A 19,921-nucleotide genomic window follows, 5' to 3' on the forward strand; every position below is an offset into this window, starting at 1 on the left:
ACTTACAGACATGTGCAGGGCTATTTCTTGCGCAGGTGCAGTGACTTCCTTGAGTCTTTGCCAATTCCTTGGCATTTGCCTGGATTTTTATACCTTCAGACAGTGCCTGGCTAGCTGTTTCTCACTGTTTCCATTCTTTATGCTTAGCTAACTGGCTGCACCTTTATATTTAGAGAAATGAGAGTAATATTCATCTTCTTATCTAACTCTTGCCAAGAAAACACGTCATATTATTCCTTTAAACCTGCAATAACTGATTTTAATGGCTACTTGGGGGCAGCGTAAACAATTCCGTTAGTTACAGACCAACATTATCATTCATTGCCACCTGATAAAGTCCAATATCACTCTCTTCAAGCTTTTGGTCTGAACCAACTCCTGAGGGTGACATCTGGCTCTTTAGCTGCTAAATGCTCCACTATGTTTGCCAGCTTGTTGCCGAATGTGTCCGTTTGCAAATTGATTCTGGGAAGATAGTGTATAGTGGGTTTTTAGAGCTGAGAACAGCTGCCTGCTGCAGCCGAAAATGATACTGAAAACGATGAGAGTGAACCAAAACAGTAAAGGTCTGAGCCAGACAGATAAACGATGAGCTGCAAAGCTTCGTAAAGCTGAGGAGAGCTGCAGATTCGGGTGAAAATTATTTGTAGGTTCATCACTACGAGCGACCCCTTTTACATTATCGAATTATTTTCACATTAAACATATTGATTATAGGCGCTTTAAGTTTACTGTTTACCTAGTAACTGCTACTGCAGCTTCCATGTCAATTAAAATTAAATTTATACATCACTTGCTACTGATTGCCTGCAAGACAAAACAAATGAACCCCCACTCCCAACAAGAAAATCAGCAACATGAACACAATGTCAGGTTAAATGAAAGTGAAACATGAATTTTTAATGTTTTAGAGAAATACTTGAAGCCAAGTTTTCAAGGGCTTTAAAAATAAAACCTAAGTGAAAACTGTCTTCTAATAGATGTTGATGGTGTGCAGACACAGATGACAAGACAAGGAAAACAAAACAGAGACTTGTTCAAAACAGTCTATCAAATCAAATTTATTGAATTTTAAAGGGGTGCTCTGAATTCACAAGTTGCAGCTACAGTACATAACTCCTCTTACATCAGTAATTTTTAAGCTATTTCGTAAAACAGTCCAGTCTCTTCTCAGATAGGAAATTTCCTCAAAAAAGGTCTTGCTACAAAAAAGGACAGATGCATCAAATCTGATATATATGTATGAAAAATTAGAATGCTATCAAAAATAATGTGGGGCAGGAAGTGTTAAAAGGTTGTGAAGGTGCTGCATTTAAGTCAGTTACACACCCATGGCGGGACAGTGAGTGATATGGACAGCTGGTCAAGATTGAAATCCAAATCTCCAAAACATACACAACCACCAAGATGGCAGGTGAAAGGTCTAAAACAACAGAAACACAGCAAACAATTTCATGACTACAATATATCTATTCCTTAAAGGGTTTCAACTTTAAATGATGCATATCCATTTAGAAAAACCGTATGGGATTTGCTTGATAATTTGAAAAATATAGATTAAATGCTACAAAATGTGAAATACTACAATGCACTAAATGTATAGCAATTTGTTTCAAATAGCTTTAACCAGTTAAAATATGAATGATATGATTTTTTTTTAAACAATGAGAATTTTCTTGATGATTGCTGTGAATGCCAAAAATGACAGTAATGAAACGGTAACTCTCCTTCAGGATATGATAATTAACGTGATAAATACAGCCACAACCTGTAAACACTACCTGCCAATGTAGCTCTTTCATACCGAGTTTTGTGGGTATCACAAATAGATTTTTCACAAGGCACTGGAGACCAAATTTGGTTCACTGTCCACAGATCAAAATCAGTCCCAGCAAATCCAAGCTCATCTAAAATCTGTATGTTTCAAAGCCATTTTTGTGCACTTCATCAGCCTAATGCCGCATTCACATCAGAGAAAACCAAACACCAGAATATCTTGCTACATGTTTTAAGACATCACTTAAGATGTTATAAGTAGAGCTGATTATATGTGTGTGATTATAACTGCAATTTATTGATTACTAATGATTGTGTATTTTCTGCTGTTTTTGCTGTTAACACCAATTGGGTTACGACAAACCCTGACTTGTAATTACTACCAATGCTAGGATCAGACAGCACAATTGCATTTTGAGATGGTCACTGTGTCAGATTATTTCCAAGACTTGGCCCATAAATATGGACCAATCATAGCTGATTAATGGGACCACCTGACAGCAGCAGCAAAGGTGAGAGTGTGACGGAAAAAAATGCAAGTCTTTTTAGAAGTACATAGTCCTTACAGTAAGTAAAAAGAGCAATTGTTGTCCCCCTTATCGGGGTGATCTTGTGTAGCCTGATCCCAGCAACAGGTCATGTGAAAGTTACTCTTCATCCATCTGCTCTTATTTACATGCAACATCACATGAACGTGGTATTAGACCACAACTTTAAAACCTTCATCCCTTCACCAAAATCCACTGGGTAGCAGGTCGGTGGGAATGCCTGTTACCGACTGCCAACCCACACCCAGCCCAAATCCTGCACCGCCCATATAGGGACCAACCCTGAATCGATGTGTGAACACAACGCAACAAAATTATATAAAATGTCTCATGGGGGGCAGAAGAGATCCCACATGCAAGTTATCATTCCCATTCACATTTAACAATTCTCAGAAACTCAAAACACGAGAATGCCCAAAATATGCATTAGCTTCATATTGTTTAGTTTCAAGTTCAGTTTGCTATTTTTGTATCACTTTGGATGTAAAATGACAAAGGGATTAACACGTACCTTTGTCAGCTTGTCCTTTAAATGATGGGAACATAGACACCAAAATTTGCCAGTTGTTTACCTGGCTGTTGATTACTGCGCTATTTACAGCGCCTCTAAAAGATACAAGGAGCTCTCACATAGTTTTAGACTAAAATGTTTATATTTCAACAGTACAACATTATTGACTACTCCAAGCCATGCAAAGCCAAAGTTCTGCCCCGTTTGTCATTTCCTCACCTGTTCTGACAAGGTGTTAGCATTCACGCCAACATTTCCCCATTTGCCTTCGACACAGGAGGGCTGTCAACACCATGGGAGCTGAACCTAATGAAAGCTAACAAATTAATCATTATTTTATCATTTATCAAAATTACATGGCGCTCAAATATCTACTAACAGATAACCATTAAGTTTAGAATACAACAGAAAATCATTAGGACATGTTTAAAGTTTACAAAATGCTGAATAAAGAAACTCTACTGAGGAACAAAAGCTAGCCTCAAACGATATTAGTTTGCAGATACATTAAAAGATCCTTGGCAGTAGCCTCAATGCAGCATAATCCTATACTAAAGTATTAGCATGGAGTCTAAAGTCACTCTGTAATACTATACTTTGATTGAACTACCACTCATGAAGTGTTAGCACGGTGCTTGCTAGCAATGAAAATATAATGTTAGCATTTAGTCTGCAACCACTGACACAGTTCTATATGCTTATGTGGTAGCGCATAGTGAACTATCACTCAAAATAGCATTAGCAAGAAGCTCACTATTGCTTGACATGATATAGGTCTGTACTAAAGTTAATTATGACTAACCAATTTAAGATAAAGTGTTCATATGGACTCATGGATGCAAGAGGGTTAGCATAGAGTGAACACACTCATGACAGTGTTAGCAAGAAGCCTACGCTAAATAGCATCAGCATCGCGCAGCTGAACCAACACATGTTAAGTTTGGTGTCCATGTTCCCATTCAACAAGAGTCACATGATTAAATTCTCTCCTTACAAATACAAGGGATACAAAGCATTTATATTTTTTAACGCCATTTTGTGTAATGTGAAAAGTGACAGTATAATCATTATGTAGTTTCACGAGCAATGTGTTAATATTATGGAGTATAATGTCACTTCCCCATACTGTAGACTTAAATGTACTGTATGTATAGGGTGTGTGTTAGTGGAAAATCAACTAAACAGCTGGTAAATCTGTATTTCTTCCACTACATCCTCAGTTGAAACATCCATCATACATCCAACATGTTGGTCACACTCTGGGACCCAAAGAAAGAGATAAAACAGGAGGGTAGTTATATTTTTAAATGACAATGGGTCACAGCATCTAAAGCATGTCTTAAATACTGAAAAAAAGATCACTCTTTATATCACTGCAGTTACTGTGGTTAACTCAAGTACCAGACTTTGGTTTACCAACCCTTAGAAGTTGAATTCTCACAAGCCACGTCAGAAAGCATAAATAAAAGAAAAATCTATAAGGAAAAAAAACTGCTAAAAAATATACAGAACAGTAACAACATAGCTTTCTAGATGTGATCATCTTCAGCATCTCACAATTTCATCATCTTACAATAAACCTCTATACACACACACACACACGTTAACAACTTCATCAAACCCTGAGCAAAGAGGATGAACTTAAGACTTTCTACTTTAAGAATTTATCAAGTGACAAGCAATACCTATAAAGATGTGTGTACTCCGCATGCCTTGAACCTTTCATAATTCTTACTGAGGGATTCTGAGGTTTGGGATCAGATGCTGTTATTGTGCAACATGATTGCCTGAAGCAGTGACCCAGACCTCCAGCAATGGAAATAATGTGGCTTGTCTTCCCTTGGCTATGAAACTTCCAAGAACTAAACACTGTGGTCAGTGTAGCAGGCTCTGGGCTTACTACGGGTCAGACCAATTAATCGGGTACAGAGTTTAGCTAAAATCAGATATCGGCACGTTAATGTTATCAGTTGATATGAGTGTTTGAATTTTGGACACACAGTCACACACCCTTACAAATATAGTTTTCCTTTCTTAATTACCAGACACAATGAAAAGAAAGAATAAACTGCTTAAATAAAGAGCTGTTGCAATCAAAAGAAAAAATAGGGAACTTTTGATGATTAAATCTAAGTGTGGAATGCCATATTTTCTGTATTTATTCCATGGTTTCCAAGCTAAGCCTATAGACTACTGTTAAAATCTTAATGGTCCATTGCGATGAACCTCTAATTCATCTCCTTCATTGATCCACCTAACAGTTCCCACAACGCTCTGTCAAATATGACATACATTTCCATAACTGTCTGTCAAATTTGAGTTTCCACAGCTGTCAAATAGACCTCTCAAAATCAGAGTCCTGGGCAAAGGGGAGTTTATAGTGACTTTCAGGAAATCCACAGAAGCGATTCATCAAATGTCAAGAGGGGTCATTTTCTGCAAAGCACAAACTGTTACAACAGGCTTGACTTTAGTGCTAAAGTGCTTCTACACCTCATAAAACTTAGTGTCACAATGGTATAAATGCTGTTTCAAAGGATTTTCTACCAACAATTAATTTAATCAGTATGATTCTTTAAGAAACGTCAGGTGAAAGCTATCCCAAAGCATTAAATGTCAATTTAATGCTTTGGGAGGTCAATTTTTTCAGTATATTTAGTGAAGGGTGGTGTCATGGTGGCTGAAAACGGAGATGTATGTATATGAAGGCAGCAGACTGCAAAAGAGACATGCACAGATTCAACAGGAAATGTCCACCTTGCCCTACTAATCCTAAACGGTCCTGCCTACAAAATTCTGAGTGGACAAGCACATTATCCTGACGACAGATGGCAGCAGAGAGGAGGGAGGGTTCACACTGCTTTGCTGACGCTCTCAGCAACTTTCCATCACTGCAGAGCAGCACATCAGCCAAGAAACAGATGAGTTAAAACGAGACACAAGCAGAGATGATGGGAGGCTGAAGGGAGCACGATAAATCGTAGGAGAGCGCCTGCAGCTTTTAATCCTAAATATAAAAATAAAATGTTTGACTAAAGTAACAATCATTGGTTTTGACTTTTGTTTGATACATTATAAACTTAAGTGTAAAAATAAAAACTGATGAACAGAGCATCTTGAAAATATAAACTAATGATAAAAAAATGAAATGTTTTTCTTGGAGGTCGAAGGTAACCACCATTTAATTTATTCTACAACATATCTGAAGACAACTGGATGTAAGAGGCTGAGGGTGAACAGCACAGTGAAAAGTGGAACAAAGAACCTGGGGTGTTTTCAGTAAGAGTGGCCTGGTCAGCAATGGACAAAAGAGGCCTGCACTCTCCTGGACTCCCGCCAAAAAAGACAAACAAGCCCATCATTCAGCAGCTCGGCTCTCCTCGCGCCCTCATCCTCACGCTGCCCGTCAGCAACCAGTCTATCTACCAACAACAAGACTCTGCACCTTTTCCCAACAGCAGTTCTGCTGTTCCTAACAGATGTGGATACCAATGCATTTGCCATAGGGGAATGCAGACAAGACCCACACAGGGCACAAGAAAACTGCAGAACCCACAATGCAACAGTGGCACAGTTTTCAGGCATTCTGATGCTTGAAAGTTGAAATGTTTGACTTGTTACAGGAAAAAAGTTCATTTGAAAATCAAGAGAGCCCTCCAGTTATGAGCCTGCCAATTTTTGTGCCTTGTGTTCGTAAAATGTCACTTTGATCCCACCAGTAAAACTTTGTCTTCCTTAAAGCGAGACTATGTAACTTATGAAAGAAGAAATAACGCAAGCTTCTTCATGCAAATGAAAAGCTGGATTCATAAGCAATAAAACACACCCTCACTCAATTCAGCACACTCAGGGGATTTGCTTCTGCAGCCATACTTGGTCTGGTGTGACGAGCACCTTTTGGTGTCTAATGTTACAAAACTTCAGGTAGATATTGTCGAGTCAGTTTTATGACTTCTCCCTACTTTTACTTTAAGTTTTCACATTCCCAATGATCCCACAATTGTCACTTCATTCACAGTTCAGTGAAGGTTAAATAGCCTCGCTTTAACGCAAAGTGGAAGAAACCAGCAATCAAGACAAAACCACCTTAGAAAATAATATGTGGAAACATTTTGGATATGAGACCAAAGATACAAAACTTGTTAGCTTTTTAGCCATGTCAGTTTACAACAAACTTAAGGATTAGGCTACGTGTGTTTCATTCCAACTGATTGATTTTTGTATTAGTTGCGTTTGAACTTTATTTATTTATTTTAATTGGCAGCCCTATCAAGTCAGTATCCAAACAGGAAAAACTCTGATTTCTGATTTGTCAGCTGAGCTGCAGTTGTAAACTTGTTGGTTAATGCCACAAAAAATTTTTATTTATACCTATTTTTTAGCATTACATGAACTCAAATTAATCAAAGCACAGGTGAGGTAAATTTGAAAGACAGGCAAAGTATTTTCAACTTCCAACTCAACTGAAATGCAACATGAGACCATTTCTTGGTGTTGTGGAGTCCCAGTAGAAATGCACATATAGAAACAAATGTATGGTCCCAAAATATTTGAAAAGAAGACAATAAAATGAGGCATGGATCAATGCAATATGACTTGACATAAGTGTTGTATACATGCACCGCAGCAGCCTCTTTTGCATAGATTGAATTTGCAGGACATAAAAAAAAGGCCATTAACGCATACTTAATCAGTTAGTTTGCTATAAAGCTTGAATGACCAAGAACATTATCCATGGAGTTAAATTAACCTCAGGGTCTAGATTGTGCGATGAAACTTACCCCGGAGCATTCTTTTAAAAAATATTATCTTCTAGTCTTTGATATGAAGAAATAATACTCTCGCGTGTATCTTGTGATTTATAAATGCCTTTAAGATAAATGTCTTTATGCAACTGTGTTAATCCAACAAAAAACTAATTAAAACAATGGTCCTTTCAGGTTTAATTATGATGTCTGGATACAGGTTTATGTTTTAAAACCTTTTTTTATGTGATGAAACTAAGACTTGAATCTCTAAAACCTCTAAGTATATACAAGCCTGTGTGAAGTGCACACAGGCTTGTAACAGAATACAACAAGTGCATATAAATCTCTGGAGTCTCAGATAAACTAACCAGTTACTCTATGTCATATGTTATAGATCTGTTTCAGCAATAATCCCTCCAGATACCCATAGTGCTCTGCAGCTGGTTGTTTAGAAATTTCAATCCACTGTATAAGTTTGCTGTGGTGAGCCACTGCTCAGCTTATTGCTCTGATCTTGGCCCTGAGTGACTTTTTACAGGAGAAAACAAATCTCCAACAGCCTAGACATCTGACCATAAGTGACCCTCAAAGACTGTTGCCCCTACATTAACTCTGGCTGTTGACAGTGTAGTGTTTCTATGGCGGCTACAACGCTCCAGTGTCATCTAAATAGAGACCGTGGATTCAAAAAAGGAAACGTAACTTATGCTCTGCTCTGTAAAAGTGGGAAAAGACTTTCACATATGCAAATGATACAGACCTAGCAGAAATTCAAATTCTGAATTTCGCCAAGTCTTACATTTGGGTGTAACATAGTCCAAATACACGATATTTTGTATCAGAGGGCCAAATCTTATCCTATCATGGCTTTACATTACATTTAGACACTGAGAGCAGTCGAGTCTGAATTGTTCTTTAAGGTGAGTCATTGGAGGAACTTTGCAGTATCATCATGAAATAAAAAAACAAAACAAAAAAAAAAAAAACAGCATGGCATGTTTTATGCCACGCATTTAATGAAAAAATATTTAATTTTGTGAAAATGAAGAATGATTCCCACAACCAGTTCCCTGTTGGTGCCACTATTCTTCAACTCTGACATTTGAGGATATTGCCAAATTGAATTCCTGAAAACGTTCAACTTTGTTGAAATGGAAGTAAAAGTATTCCTAAGAACATAAAAGCAGCATTAATTCCTGGGGATACACCATGCATACAGAGCTAGCACCCTGTTGAATAGGATGGCTTCTGGAAAGAAATGGGCCAGTGCCATAAAAGTGTGCTGGATGTTACTGTGAGGAATGTGGGATTGTTGCTGCAGATTTGCAAACTGATGCCATGGCGACATGGCATCAGTGTGCCATGGGAAACTGGCAAACAAAATGAGAAACTACAAACAAAATGAACAGGGGTGAAAAGTCAGAACCTATCATTACATTAATGGGGTGTTAGCGAGTGTGGCTGCTTTTAGCTCTCATGTGTGGATGAGGTGACATGTATTCCTCACAATTTTTCCTGCAAATACTGCCTGAATTTGTATCCCACCCACCCACTATTCATAATCCTTCTCATCAGTGTGATTAGTGAATGCATGGGAGGGGAAACGCCACTATTCGACACATTACAGCAAAACCATAAAAATAAATACAACTCGTCGTAACAGCAACACTCTCTCTCACACACACACACACACACACACTCACACACAGTAACAGACCTTCCAAATCAGCAGAGGCTGTAAACACAGTAGGAGTAAGAGATAAGATAATGTCTCTCCATGGAGGCTCTTCTTCTGTTTCTGGTGCTTTTACTCCATGTTTTACTCTCAGTGAAGCAAACATGATCTTCCTTCAGTGTTGTAAATGTTGACAGACACAGTGTAGCACTTCAACAAGATCCAGGCAAAAGCCAACCCCCCCGCCCCTCCCAAAAAACCCCAAATCATCAAACTTCAGTAGTAGAATTGGATCGGTGGAGACGCCCACTTTAGGCAGCAGATTTATAACAGAGGAGTTAAAAGTGTGCGGAAAATGCCCAGGAGTTGTGGGACAAGAGCAGGCAGTCCTGGTGTACTACAGTACAATGGTGGGGTTTGAAATGTGTTAAGTCAAACTAGTGCCTTTGCAGAAGTAGTTGCGTTAGTAGCGGAGTGTGCGGCTTGAGCGAGCAATCGTGAACTGGATATCAATCATCCTTAGAATTGTCAGTGACAGTGGCCGCAGGAGATGAGTCTGGCATACGGCTACGCCGGTACAGACGGTAGCCCTTTCGGCAAAGTAGGACAAACCAGTAGACCTGCGGTGCCAGGATGCACAAGTTGCCCAGGTTGGTGGACAGCGGCAGGTGGAAGGGCACGCTGTAGAGCGGGATGCCGTAGTGGTGACCGTACACCCAGTACATGTAGGGGAAGAGGGCGATGCGGCACATAAAGAAGGTGAGCAGTACCATACCGCCATTGGCCTTGTGCAGCCAGCAGTTCTGGAGGCTGAGCTGGTGGGGGAGACAAAAAAAGAAGGAAGGATAGAATAAAGATTTTAAAGCACTTAGAAAGACAGTGAAATGAGACATTTTCCAGGTCCCAATCCTGTTTCCTTGTGTTAATTGTGCATTTATCTCTTGGTTTCTGTCAAATATATGTTAATTTTTAGTGTTTACATATCTCATCCTGAATTCAGGGGCTTTTACATAATTTATCCAATCAAACTTGGGGAGACTAGCTAACCTGCCCATCATATAAACCGTGGGTCACTAGTAGCTAGCAGAGCTATTTCATGGGTAAGAGGTATGTGTTTGGATTTTATTCAGCAAAAACTTTGTTCACATTTCTAAAAAGAGTACGGCTTGAATTTATTAATTTCCTGCAAAAAAAGGCGCAGGATTATTTCACAGTGTCACTTTCTGGTGTGACTGGGCTTTAATGTTAGCATGCTTACTATACACCTGCACATTAGCATAAGAAATGCTAATGTTTGCATATTCATTGGCTAAAGCTGAGCCAAAACCTGATGATATAACAAAATTGTGTACTAAATTGCTTACTTTTATTAGTTCATATTTATTAGATACAACTAATACAGTAAACACCCCACACTTATTTTAAGGGAGTGGATTTTGGTGAGTGATTCAACTGTTGTTGGTACCTCTTCACTGGTCTTTACAAAATCATACCAAACCACAATGTGATGATCTTCTTCTCTCATCTTTAATGTGTATGGCTGTGGGAAGCCCTGACCACACAAAATCAATAGGAATCAACTCTGCTGTTGAGAGCAGTAAAAATGTCTGGCAGAGTTTCTGTTAGTGCTGATCTAGTCCAGAGGAGGGTAGCGTTTTTAAAGACAGAGAGGAGCAGTGAAGCTTTGCTTTGCTCTTTTTGTCTGCTGACACCAGATGTCAGCAAAGACCTGAAATCCCACGGTCTACCGATTTCACTGGGATACACAGTAAGGCTCTTCAATTCTTAGATTGCAGCTTTTCTAAGTCACACAGCCTCTAACTATACAGTACATATGTGCTTGTCCACCCATGCAGCATGCCCACTGCATGGGTGGAGCTAATGAAGGCATTAACTGCTGTGGATGGGTTAAAAGGCATGGACAGTGAACAGAACCGTGGCTACTTACACGAATGCTACCAACTGATTTTGGTGAGCCATGCACCTTAATTATTGATGGTACAGTGACAAGATACATCCCAAATGAAATGGAGATACTCAGGCTTTTGAGGATGCAAGATACAGCACATCACCTGAGTAGCAATTGCAAAAGAAAAAGGATTCCTGACTTATTTTGCCCTGGCAGAGGTCATAGCATTGATGCTAGAGGGCTTAAGGTCATATTAAGTATACTGTATGTGTAATATGTTTTCAACTGCCACTTATAAATTTCTACGATTTTAATTGATGGCTTTGAATAAAACTAAGGTGACAATGCAGAGTTTTGCTAAAAGCCTATTTTCAATAAATATACTTACAAAGCTAAGGACTTATAAGGAGTTATATTGTGTATCTACGTAAAGGGTTAAAATAATTCAATCAAGACATTTAGAAATGAAGTGATGCACTTGTTTTGCTCATGTGATTTTGATTTGAGATGTGTGTTTGTTTTGCCCAAGGTGTATTTCGCAGAGGTTACTTGTTCTAGCACATTATCAGTATTTGGTTTTCCAGTGCAATTTTCCATTTCCATTGCAAGAACATATACATTGGCATTTTTTTGAATAACAAAGCTGCCAGCATGGAAAGCATGCCAGTATCACACCGGTCAAGCTTTCCATTCTTGCACGACCCACACGCAGTTTACAATGATAACGGTGGCAGATTTACCACTTAAAATTCTAGCCTGCACATGATGGTTGTTTGTCAACTGAAATGACAATTGTGTCTAGCAGATTTTATCAGCTGTAGCTAGCTACCTAATAAAACTAATATTAGCTCCATGAGCCGGATGAAAATGCTGTCTGGCAGACTTTTAATTGTTTCCAGTTGACTCATTTTAAAATGAGAACTCTGTAAATGGCTTTAAATATACACTCGATTGTTACTACACTACATGATATTACAAGAGTGAGGCTGACAAAGACTCTTCCCTCAAAACTCTTTATACTACTCTTTAAATATCACTCTTACAGCTGCTGAAATGAACCTTGCCCTTATGGCCCCATGCATATAATTTCATATGGACAAATCCAAAGCTTGACAGGCCTCTTGTTGCTAAGCTATGACAGACAACCGCTGCTTGTTTAGCAAATAATTACCCAACTTGGCTGTATGGTAGTGGACCTTTCTCACAAAGTAATGGTGGCCAATCTTATATTTTTTACGCTACACAGACTTGTGGATACAAGGGACGGATGTATGACTTACTAGTCTGCGTCTGGTAAATTCACATGTTTACATGCTGTCTCACCTGAATAAGTATCTTCCCCAGGGACACGAAGGGCGTGCTGAGCTCTGTTAGAAACAAGCAGCCTACGAAGAAATCCCCCTGGTCCCTTCTGAAGAACTGAGGAACAGACAAACAGAGCACACACAGATGAGCAAACAAACATAAGCATGGGAAAAAACACAGCTGACATTCAAGGACAATTTCTGGAACAGTCTCACTGGAACTATGCCAAGAGAAGCTTCAAATGACTATGGAGAAAAAAAGTGTTTCTAAAACTTGAGTCGTATACATTTGGACTTAAGGTGCTGTTCCGATATAATATATAGATGGTTATCTTTAAATCTAAGCAAAAACAAATCATATATAACATCATATATTTCAGGGTGTAAAAACCTTTGAAACACAGCATCATCCACAGCGTGACAAACTCTCCACTGAAACGGATACTTAAGGTTGCTGAATGCTTCACACGGTCGTTGGAAGCAAATGTGAGATGCGTTTGATTTAACTGCACTTAAGTAAACAAAACATAGCCTGAAGCCAAAGCTTTCCTTTACTAGTTTTATGTAATATTTTATACAGTGTCCTATAATTGTATCTGTTGAGAGAGGATGTCTGTGTGGATCTGTTATGGCAGCAAGGCTTGGACAGGATGTGTACAGCCTCTCTTCAGTTATCAATCAAGAGCAGCACTCATCTCTCAACTCTCAGCACAGAGGCTTGGGGAAGCTGAGAGATGTCACTGAAACAAGGCAATGGAAACTTTTAAAACTCCAAAATGGCTCTTCTTGCCTCCCCAGCTGTTGAATGATGCTGTTGGTGTGGGTGTCTTTCATCAAAACTGAAAAAACAACCTTGGATCGAAGTTTGGAATAAAAGCCAGTATGACATTTAACACAGAAAAAAAAAAGGATTGCAATGGGAACAAAAATAGTGTAACGTCATTATTGAAGACTAGGACACGCATCCTATCTCCTACCAACAGTCTATAGCTGTGCCCTGTGCTCTTAGACAGCCCAAAAAAGTTGGACATGAAAGCCAGGATGAACCTGCTCCTCCTCCTAAAATGGCGCTATCTAGAAGGCCTTTGTCTTCCAAATTCAGGCAAAAGAAGGCCACATTGCTTAGCCTCATTTTTAGGGAGCATTTAATATAGGAAGACCCTTGTTGCTATGTCACTATGATGCATTTGGTCCAGAAATGCACATTTTGGAATAACAAGAGCCATGATTGCAGTATTGATCAACACCAATCACAACTAGCACGCTGAGCTCCAAGCTAGAAACTTCAATTCTCTAATACTCCATTTTACTTTATTTTCCAATAAATACCAATGTTTGGTAGTCTCTATAACATGGATGAAAGTACAAGTACGTACTTTACAGTACTTCACATGCACTGACGTACTGAGCATGTTTCAATGACATTTGAGACTGACACCCAGAGGCCGCCTCCACCACCACAAAGGCAGATGGTCTTATTCTACCACAACTTCAAGATGGCAAGAAAGCAGAAAGAGGCTGGCTGTGGCAGAGGAGGGAGTGGTGTCCTGTACATAAGTAATGAATGAAGCTTTCAAATATTGACCAGTGGCATAGTGCTGGGAAGTTAGAGAGGCCATCCTAGAATAGGTGAGTCAGTCTAGATGTATAAAGAGACTCCAAACAAAAGACAAGCACTGTCTGGTAGCATAGCTTTCTTTGTGCTGATGATGAATAAAGCATGAGTGGCTCCAGACGTGGCCTTGCCATCTGCCCATGAAAGAATGACTGAGACCACAGAGTGGGAACTTTACACCACGCCTAACGAATTACCTGGCTACCTCATCCCACCCCCACCTGCCATGGGCGTGTGTTACCTTTGTCTATGCATGTTTGAGATTCTATGAGGCATAATTTCAATGTTACCGTGGACATAAGGCTTCTTAAAAGGGCCAAGTCAGCAGTTTTTAGTCTTAACTCTATAATTGCAATGCGAGATAGTGTCAGCATTCTGTATAAATGTGCTATAAGTGGCTTGGGTTGTGAGTCAAAACATTATTCTGATGCACCACTCCAGTTTGCCTGCAGCCACTGAGAACAATAGGTATATTTGTGGTTGCTAGAGTCTGATTCTGACAATGTGTCCAAGGATTTATTTCTACTACATACACTGGACTTACAACATGGGAATTATCATCATGGATAGCCACTAGGGCTGCACAGTCAATATAAGTACAACATCCAAATCGCAGAAGCTGCAATTTTTAGATAAAGGTAAAATCTGTGACAAAACAGCATTATAATGAAGTACTCTGCGCATGAGTTGGCGTCTGTAGCCACCTGTCGGAAGCGCCGTCTTAAACCGGACTCTTATCCAGTTTTAATCCACTCTTTTTCGTTACATTTTTTATATCCTTTTTATTTAACTTAAGTTTTTAACTTAAGTTTTACGTGGGTTAAGGATTTTAGTAATCCGACATGGATTTTAAGCTAGATGACCGTAAAAACGCGATCAACGCTACTGATCGCAACAAAGGTCCGGCGGCTACGCTAGCCGAGATAACTCTGCCCCATGAGGACTGAACAATCCTTAAGAAAGCAAACAAGAAGATTGCTGTCCTTAGGGAAGACATCCGACGACTTTCAGAGGAACTCAAAGAGAAAGATTCCCTGCTGACTGGCTTTATGGATGTGGCTTGAGTACAAGCCAAACAGATTGTTTCTCTTAGCGCAACCGCTAACATCCAGGACACCGTGTTTTGGCCTTCCCAGGCTTTCATCCTGCTCGACTCTGAAGCATCAGTCAACCTGGGCTGAAGTGGTGGTCAGTGGCTGCAAGAGAGGCTCGGACGGGGCTGCCTCTCCTTCGTCCATCGGCCTCTCCAACCGCTATGCAGCCTTGTCTAACGACACTCCAGTCCATCCAGCGGATGCACCTGCGGCTTCAAATCTCCCTGATACGGATCTCTCTCGGTGCACAGTGCCTGCCGACACTGTTGCATCTCCTGCACTGGGCCGCTGGTCTGCCGCTGGGCCTGATCGGCGGCCGTCATCCCGGTCAAAAACCTCCGCTTCCCGACGTAGGATCCTGGAGGAGGCTGCGCTCAGACGGTCCGGAGGCCATCTCTACCCTGCACCGTCGGGTAGCCCTTCTCTCAGGTCTGTCACTGCTACTCCAACACAATACTCGGCAGCTCACACTCCATCCTCAGTCCGCACGCAGTGTTGAAGCAGATTCTGCTCAGTCCTGCTCTGGAACCCCACAACCGGCATCTCCTCATCCCCTTTTCTCCCCAACTACACTAATAACTGGTGACTCCATAACCAGAAACATCCGTTTCTTTAACGCTACCACTCACTGCCTCCCTGGTGCCACCACGGCTGACATTCTAAAAAACCTCCAGGACCTAATGCCGTCGCGCCCATCCTCCATCACACGAGTGATAGTCCATGTCGGAACAAATGAAACAGCTCTTCAGAAGTCTGAGCTGACAAAATCAGATTTTAACCGTCTTCTTAACTTTTTAAAGCAGTGTGGAAAGTCTGTTTTTATCTCTGGTCCCATTCCCACAGTTGGTCGCGGTGCTGGCTGCTTCAGTAGACTCCTTGGCCTCCACGACTGGCTCCAGTCCGCCTGCAGGGCTCACCGTGTGGGTTATGTGGATAATTTTAATATTTTCTGGCAAAGAATGCCTCTTTATAAGACAGACGGACTTCACCCAAACAAACGGGGCTCAGAAATGTTAGCTGCTCACATACAGCATGTGGTGCGGTCCACACATGACTTACGTTAATAACTAATCATTCATGCAGCACACTTGGACACACCACCGCTCACTGAACAGATCTCTGCCTCACTGCCACAAACAACTGTCTCCACCTGCTGGCATGTAAAACTGTCTGCTCCCAGCGTTGTTCCAAAGACTTCTATTACTGTCATCATCACACATAGACCAGTAAACGTGCACATCCCACACAGAAATAATAGTAATCTCTTAAGGATTAGGACAACTGCACCAACTCCAGCACCCAGAACAAACTCATTTAAAATGGCTCTCTTCAATGTGAGATCACTTTCAAGTAAGACTTTTATCTTAAATGATTTTATCTTGTCTGCAAATCTAGATTTTATGTTTTTAACTGAATCCTGGTTGCAAATGAATGACTATAGCCAGCTATCTGAACTGTGTCCGCCTTAATATGATTGTTTTAGTCAACCGAGGGTCAGTGGTCGTGGTGGTGGGCTAGTGAGCGTGTATAGGAAAAATTTAAAATGTCATCAAGTACGCTGTGATGAATTTAACTCCTTTGAAGTTCTCACTCTTAAACTTGGAGGGCTGCAACCTCATATCATCATATTTGTTATAATTTATCGCCCCCCAAAAACGCCTGGAGGATTTTTATCAGAACTTCCTGAATTTTTATCTACTCTGGTTTTAAATTATGACAGAATTGTTCTTTGTGGCGATTTTAATATTCATGTTGATGACCCCAACAATGTTAATGCAACTGACTTTTTAAATATGGCCACTTCTTTTAACTTCAAACAACATGTCAAAAGGCCAAACCCATAACCGTGGTCATACACTGGACTTGATTTTTACCCTGGGTGTCAGCATTTCCTCTGTGGAATTAGTGGACATGACCATATCTGACCACAGATGTATTGTTTTTAGCTGCGATTCTCCTGTTACTCATGCCGCCTCACCAAGCTCTGTGTGTTCTCGCTTCTTTAATGAACAAAGTGTTTCAAAGTTTTGCGCATTCTTTCAGAGCCAAAGCCAACACCTGTCTGATTCCAACACCAACAATCTGGTCGATCACTTCAATCATATCTGCTTGTCATCACTAAATATTACTGCTCCTCTAAAGGTTAGGCCTACGTCTAAAGCTAGTAAGCAACCCTGGATAAATGACAGCATTTGCAGCCTAAAAAGGGAATGCAGGAAAGCAGAGCGCAGATGGAAAAAATCCAGTCTCCAAGTCCATTACCTCAGTCTGAAGGATTTATTAATTAACTACAATAACATGGTTAAGGATGCGAGAACACTATTTTTCTGAACTCATTACTACTCATAAACACAATCCCAGGTTTCTGTTTAAGACTGTGGATCAGCTGATAAACCCAACCCCTCCTTGTGCCTCAGCTGGAAGTAATGATGACTGTGAATTGTTTTTATCTTATTTTACCAATAAGGTGGTGTCAATCAGAGCCTCTATCACCCCCGCGGCCTCTTACTCAGAGGTTCCTCACCAGCAACAAGAGAGTTTTAACCAGTTTTATCCCATCGACTTGTCTGAGCTTTTAAAAACAGTATCACAAATGAGAGTGTCCTCCAGCCCACTTGATGTAATACCTACAAATTTTTTACTGAAAGTAATAGATTCTGTTGGGCCCCATTTGATCTCTGTTTTCAACAGCTCCCTATCTACTGGTTGTGTCCCTGATTATTTTAAAACGGCTTGCGTGAACCCACTTTTAAAGAAACCTGGTTTAGATCCCTCCCTCCCACATAATTTTAGACAAATTTCAAAACTGCCTTTTATTGCAAAGATTCTAGAAAGAATTGTGTCCAAACAGCTGCTCACTGTGCTGGAAAATAACAAAATATTAGAAAAGTTTCAATCTGGTTTCAGGAAGTACCACAGCACTGAGACTGCCCTGCTTAAAGTCACCAATGACCTTTTAATGTCTGCTGATGAAGGCATGTGCTCAGTCCTAGTGCTCCTGGACCTTAGTGCTGCTTTTGACACCATTGATCACAACATCATGTTAGACAGACTGAGGCACTGGGTGGGGATCTCTGGTACTGCCCTAGAATGGTTTTCGTCCTACCTGTCAAATAGGAAGTTTTGCATGTCTGTAAACAACTATGTCTCATCGTTCTGTCCAGTTAAATATGGGGTGCCTCAGGGGTCGGTCTTTGGACCCATTTTGTTTTCCTTGTATCTGCTTCCCCTTGGACATATTATCCATAAACATGGCATTTCTTTTCATATTTATGCTGATGACACACAAATATACTTGCCCGTCAGATCCACAGACCCTGGAATGCTGAGTTCACTTAACAACTGCCTTTGTGAAGTAAAAAGCAGATGGCAAATCAAATACTGCCATCTGCTGGTTCCCTAGTAAATCACATTAAGCCTGTGGCAAAGAACCTTGGTGTTTGGTTTGATAGTAATTTAAATTTCGAGCAGCACACCACAAAGCTTGTTCAATCATGTTTTTATCAACTTAGAAATATAGCAAAAATTCGATCTATGTTAACTTTTAAGGACACCGAGACCATTTTACACGCCTTCATCTCATCACGCCTGGATTATTGCAACAGCCTTTTCACCTTTTTAACCCAAAAATCTATTGATCGACTCCAGACTGTCCAGAACTCAGCTGCCAGGCTTTTAACCAGAACAAAGAAATATGACCACATTACTCCTATTTTAGCTTCATTACACTGGCTCCCAGTATGTTTTAGAATTGACTTTAATATTCTATTGATCACTTTTAAAGCTCTTCATGGCCTCTCGCCTTGTTATATTTCTGACCTTTTAGTCCCATACACACCAGCACGTACCTTGAGATCCTCGGGCAGAGGTCTGTCTCGACAGAAAACTAAAGGGGACAGAGCGTTTGCTGTCAGGGCCCCGGGGCTCTGAAACAGCCTCAGTCAGTGAACTCTTTTAAGTCCCTTCTTAAAACATACTTTTATAGGAGAGCCTTTCCCGATCTTATTTGACTTTATTTTATCCCTTTTATTTTATTTTACTAATTTTATATTTATCTTAAACATGTATTTTAGTCTTTTCAATGTTTTTCATGCTTTTATCTTGTATTGTTTTTGTATTATTGTCTCGTGGGTATTATTGTCTTTACACTTGTTAAAGCACTTTGTAACTTGTTTTTGAAAAGTGCTCTACAAATAAAGATAATTATTATTACTGTAGTGCTGCAGAAATGCCCTGGCCGACAGACCCCGACAAATGTCACATAGCCATGATTTTAATGTATGCATTTGTGTGTCATTTGAAGCTTCTATTGAAGTTTTCAAATGAATCTAATGTCTGTCATTGTATTTTATGATGTCCCCCCCCCCCCCCTCTTAATCTCATGTACCAGTACACCCTGTCCACCTGTAAAAACCCAGTAATCTTGAGAAGATGTTGATGCAACACCTTGTACCATCATTAAAAACATGTGTAAATATAGGGCTAAAATATGCTGAGCAGGTTGTGGTGACAGAAAGCTGATTACAATATACCCTCCACTAGGCGGCCTCCAGAAGGCTTCCTGATCTTATGCCCGACCCATCTCAACTGACTCAGGAGCAGCGGTTCCACTCTGAGCTCCTCCTCTTATCTCTAGAGGTGAGCCACATGTTTTGGCTGTGGTCGTATTTGTTTGGTCATGCCCAAACCATGTGACAACAAATACACTGATTCAACTTTTTCTCTCCTGATACTGATAATA

The 19,921-nt window shown here is 40.2% G+C and overlaps 1 protein-coding gene across 1 annotated transcript in view; it reads right to left on the reverse strand.

Moving 5' to 3' along the window:
• Positions 1-1,045: 1,045 nt before the first annotated feature.
• Positions 1,046-19,921, reverse strand: part of tlcd3a (TLC domain containing 3A) — a 41,754-nt gene continuing 22,878 nt past the window's right edge. Inside the window, exons 4-5 of the mRNA XM_038707847.1 lie at positions 12,491-12,586; positions 1,046-10,073 (exon numbers count right to left, since the gene is read on the reverse strand). Coding sequence (XP_038563775.1) covers positions 9,768-10,073; positions 12,491-12,586 — 402 coding nt within the window. The 3' untranslated portion in view covers positions 1,046-9,767. The remainder of the gene's footprint in view (positions 10,074-12,490; positions 12,587-19,921) is intronic.

Source organism: Micropterus salmoides, unplaced genomic scaffold (assembly GCF_014851395.1).
Source record: "Micropterus salmoides isolate LMB-PRFRI ecotype aquatic unplaced genomic scaffold, ASM1485139v1 Ms_hic_scaffold_9, whole genome shotgun sequence".
Classification (NCBI taxonomy): domain Eukaryota; kingdom Metazoa; phylum Chordata; class Actinopteri; order Centrarchiformes; family Centrarchidae; genus Micropterus; species Micropterus salmoides.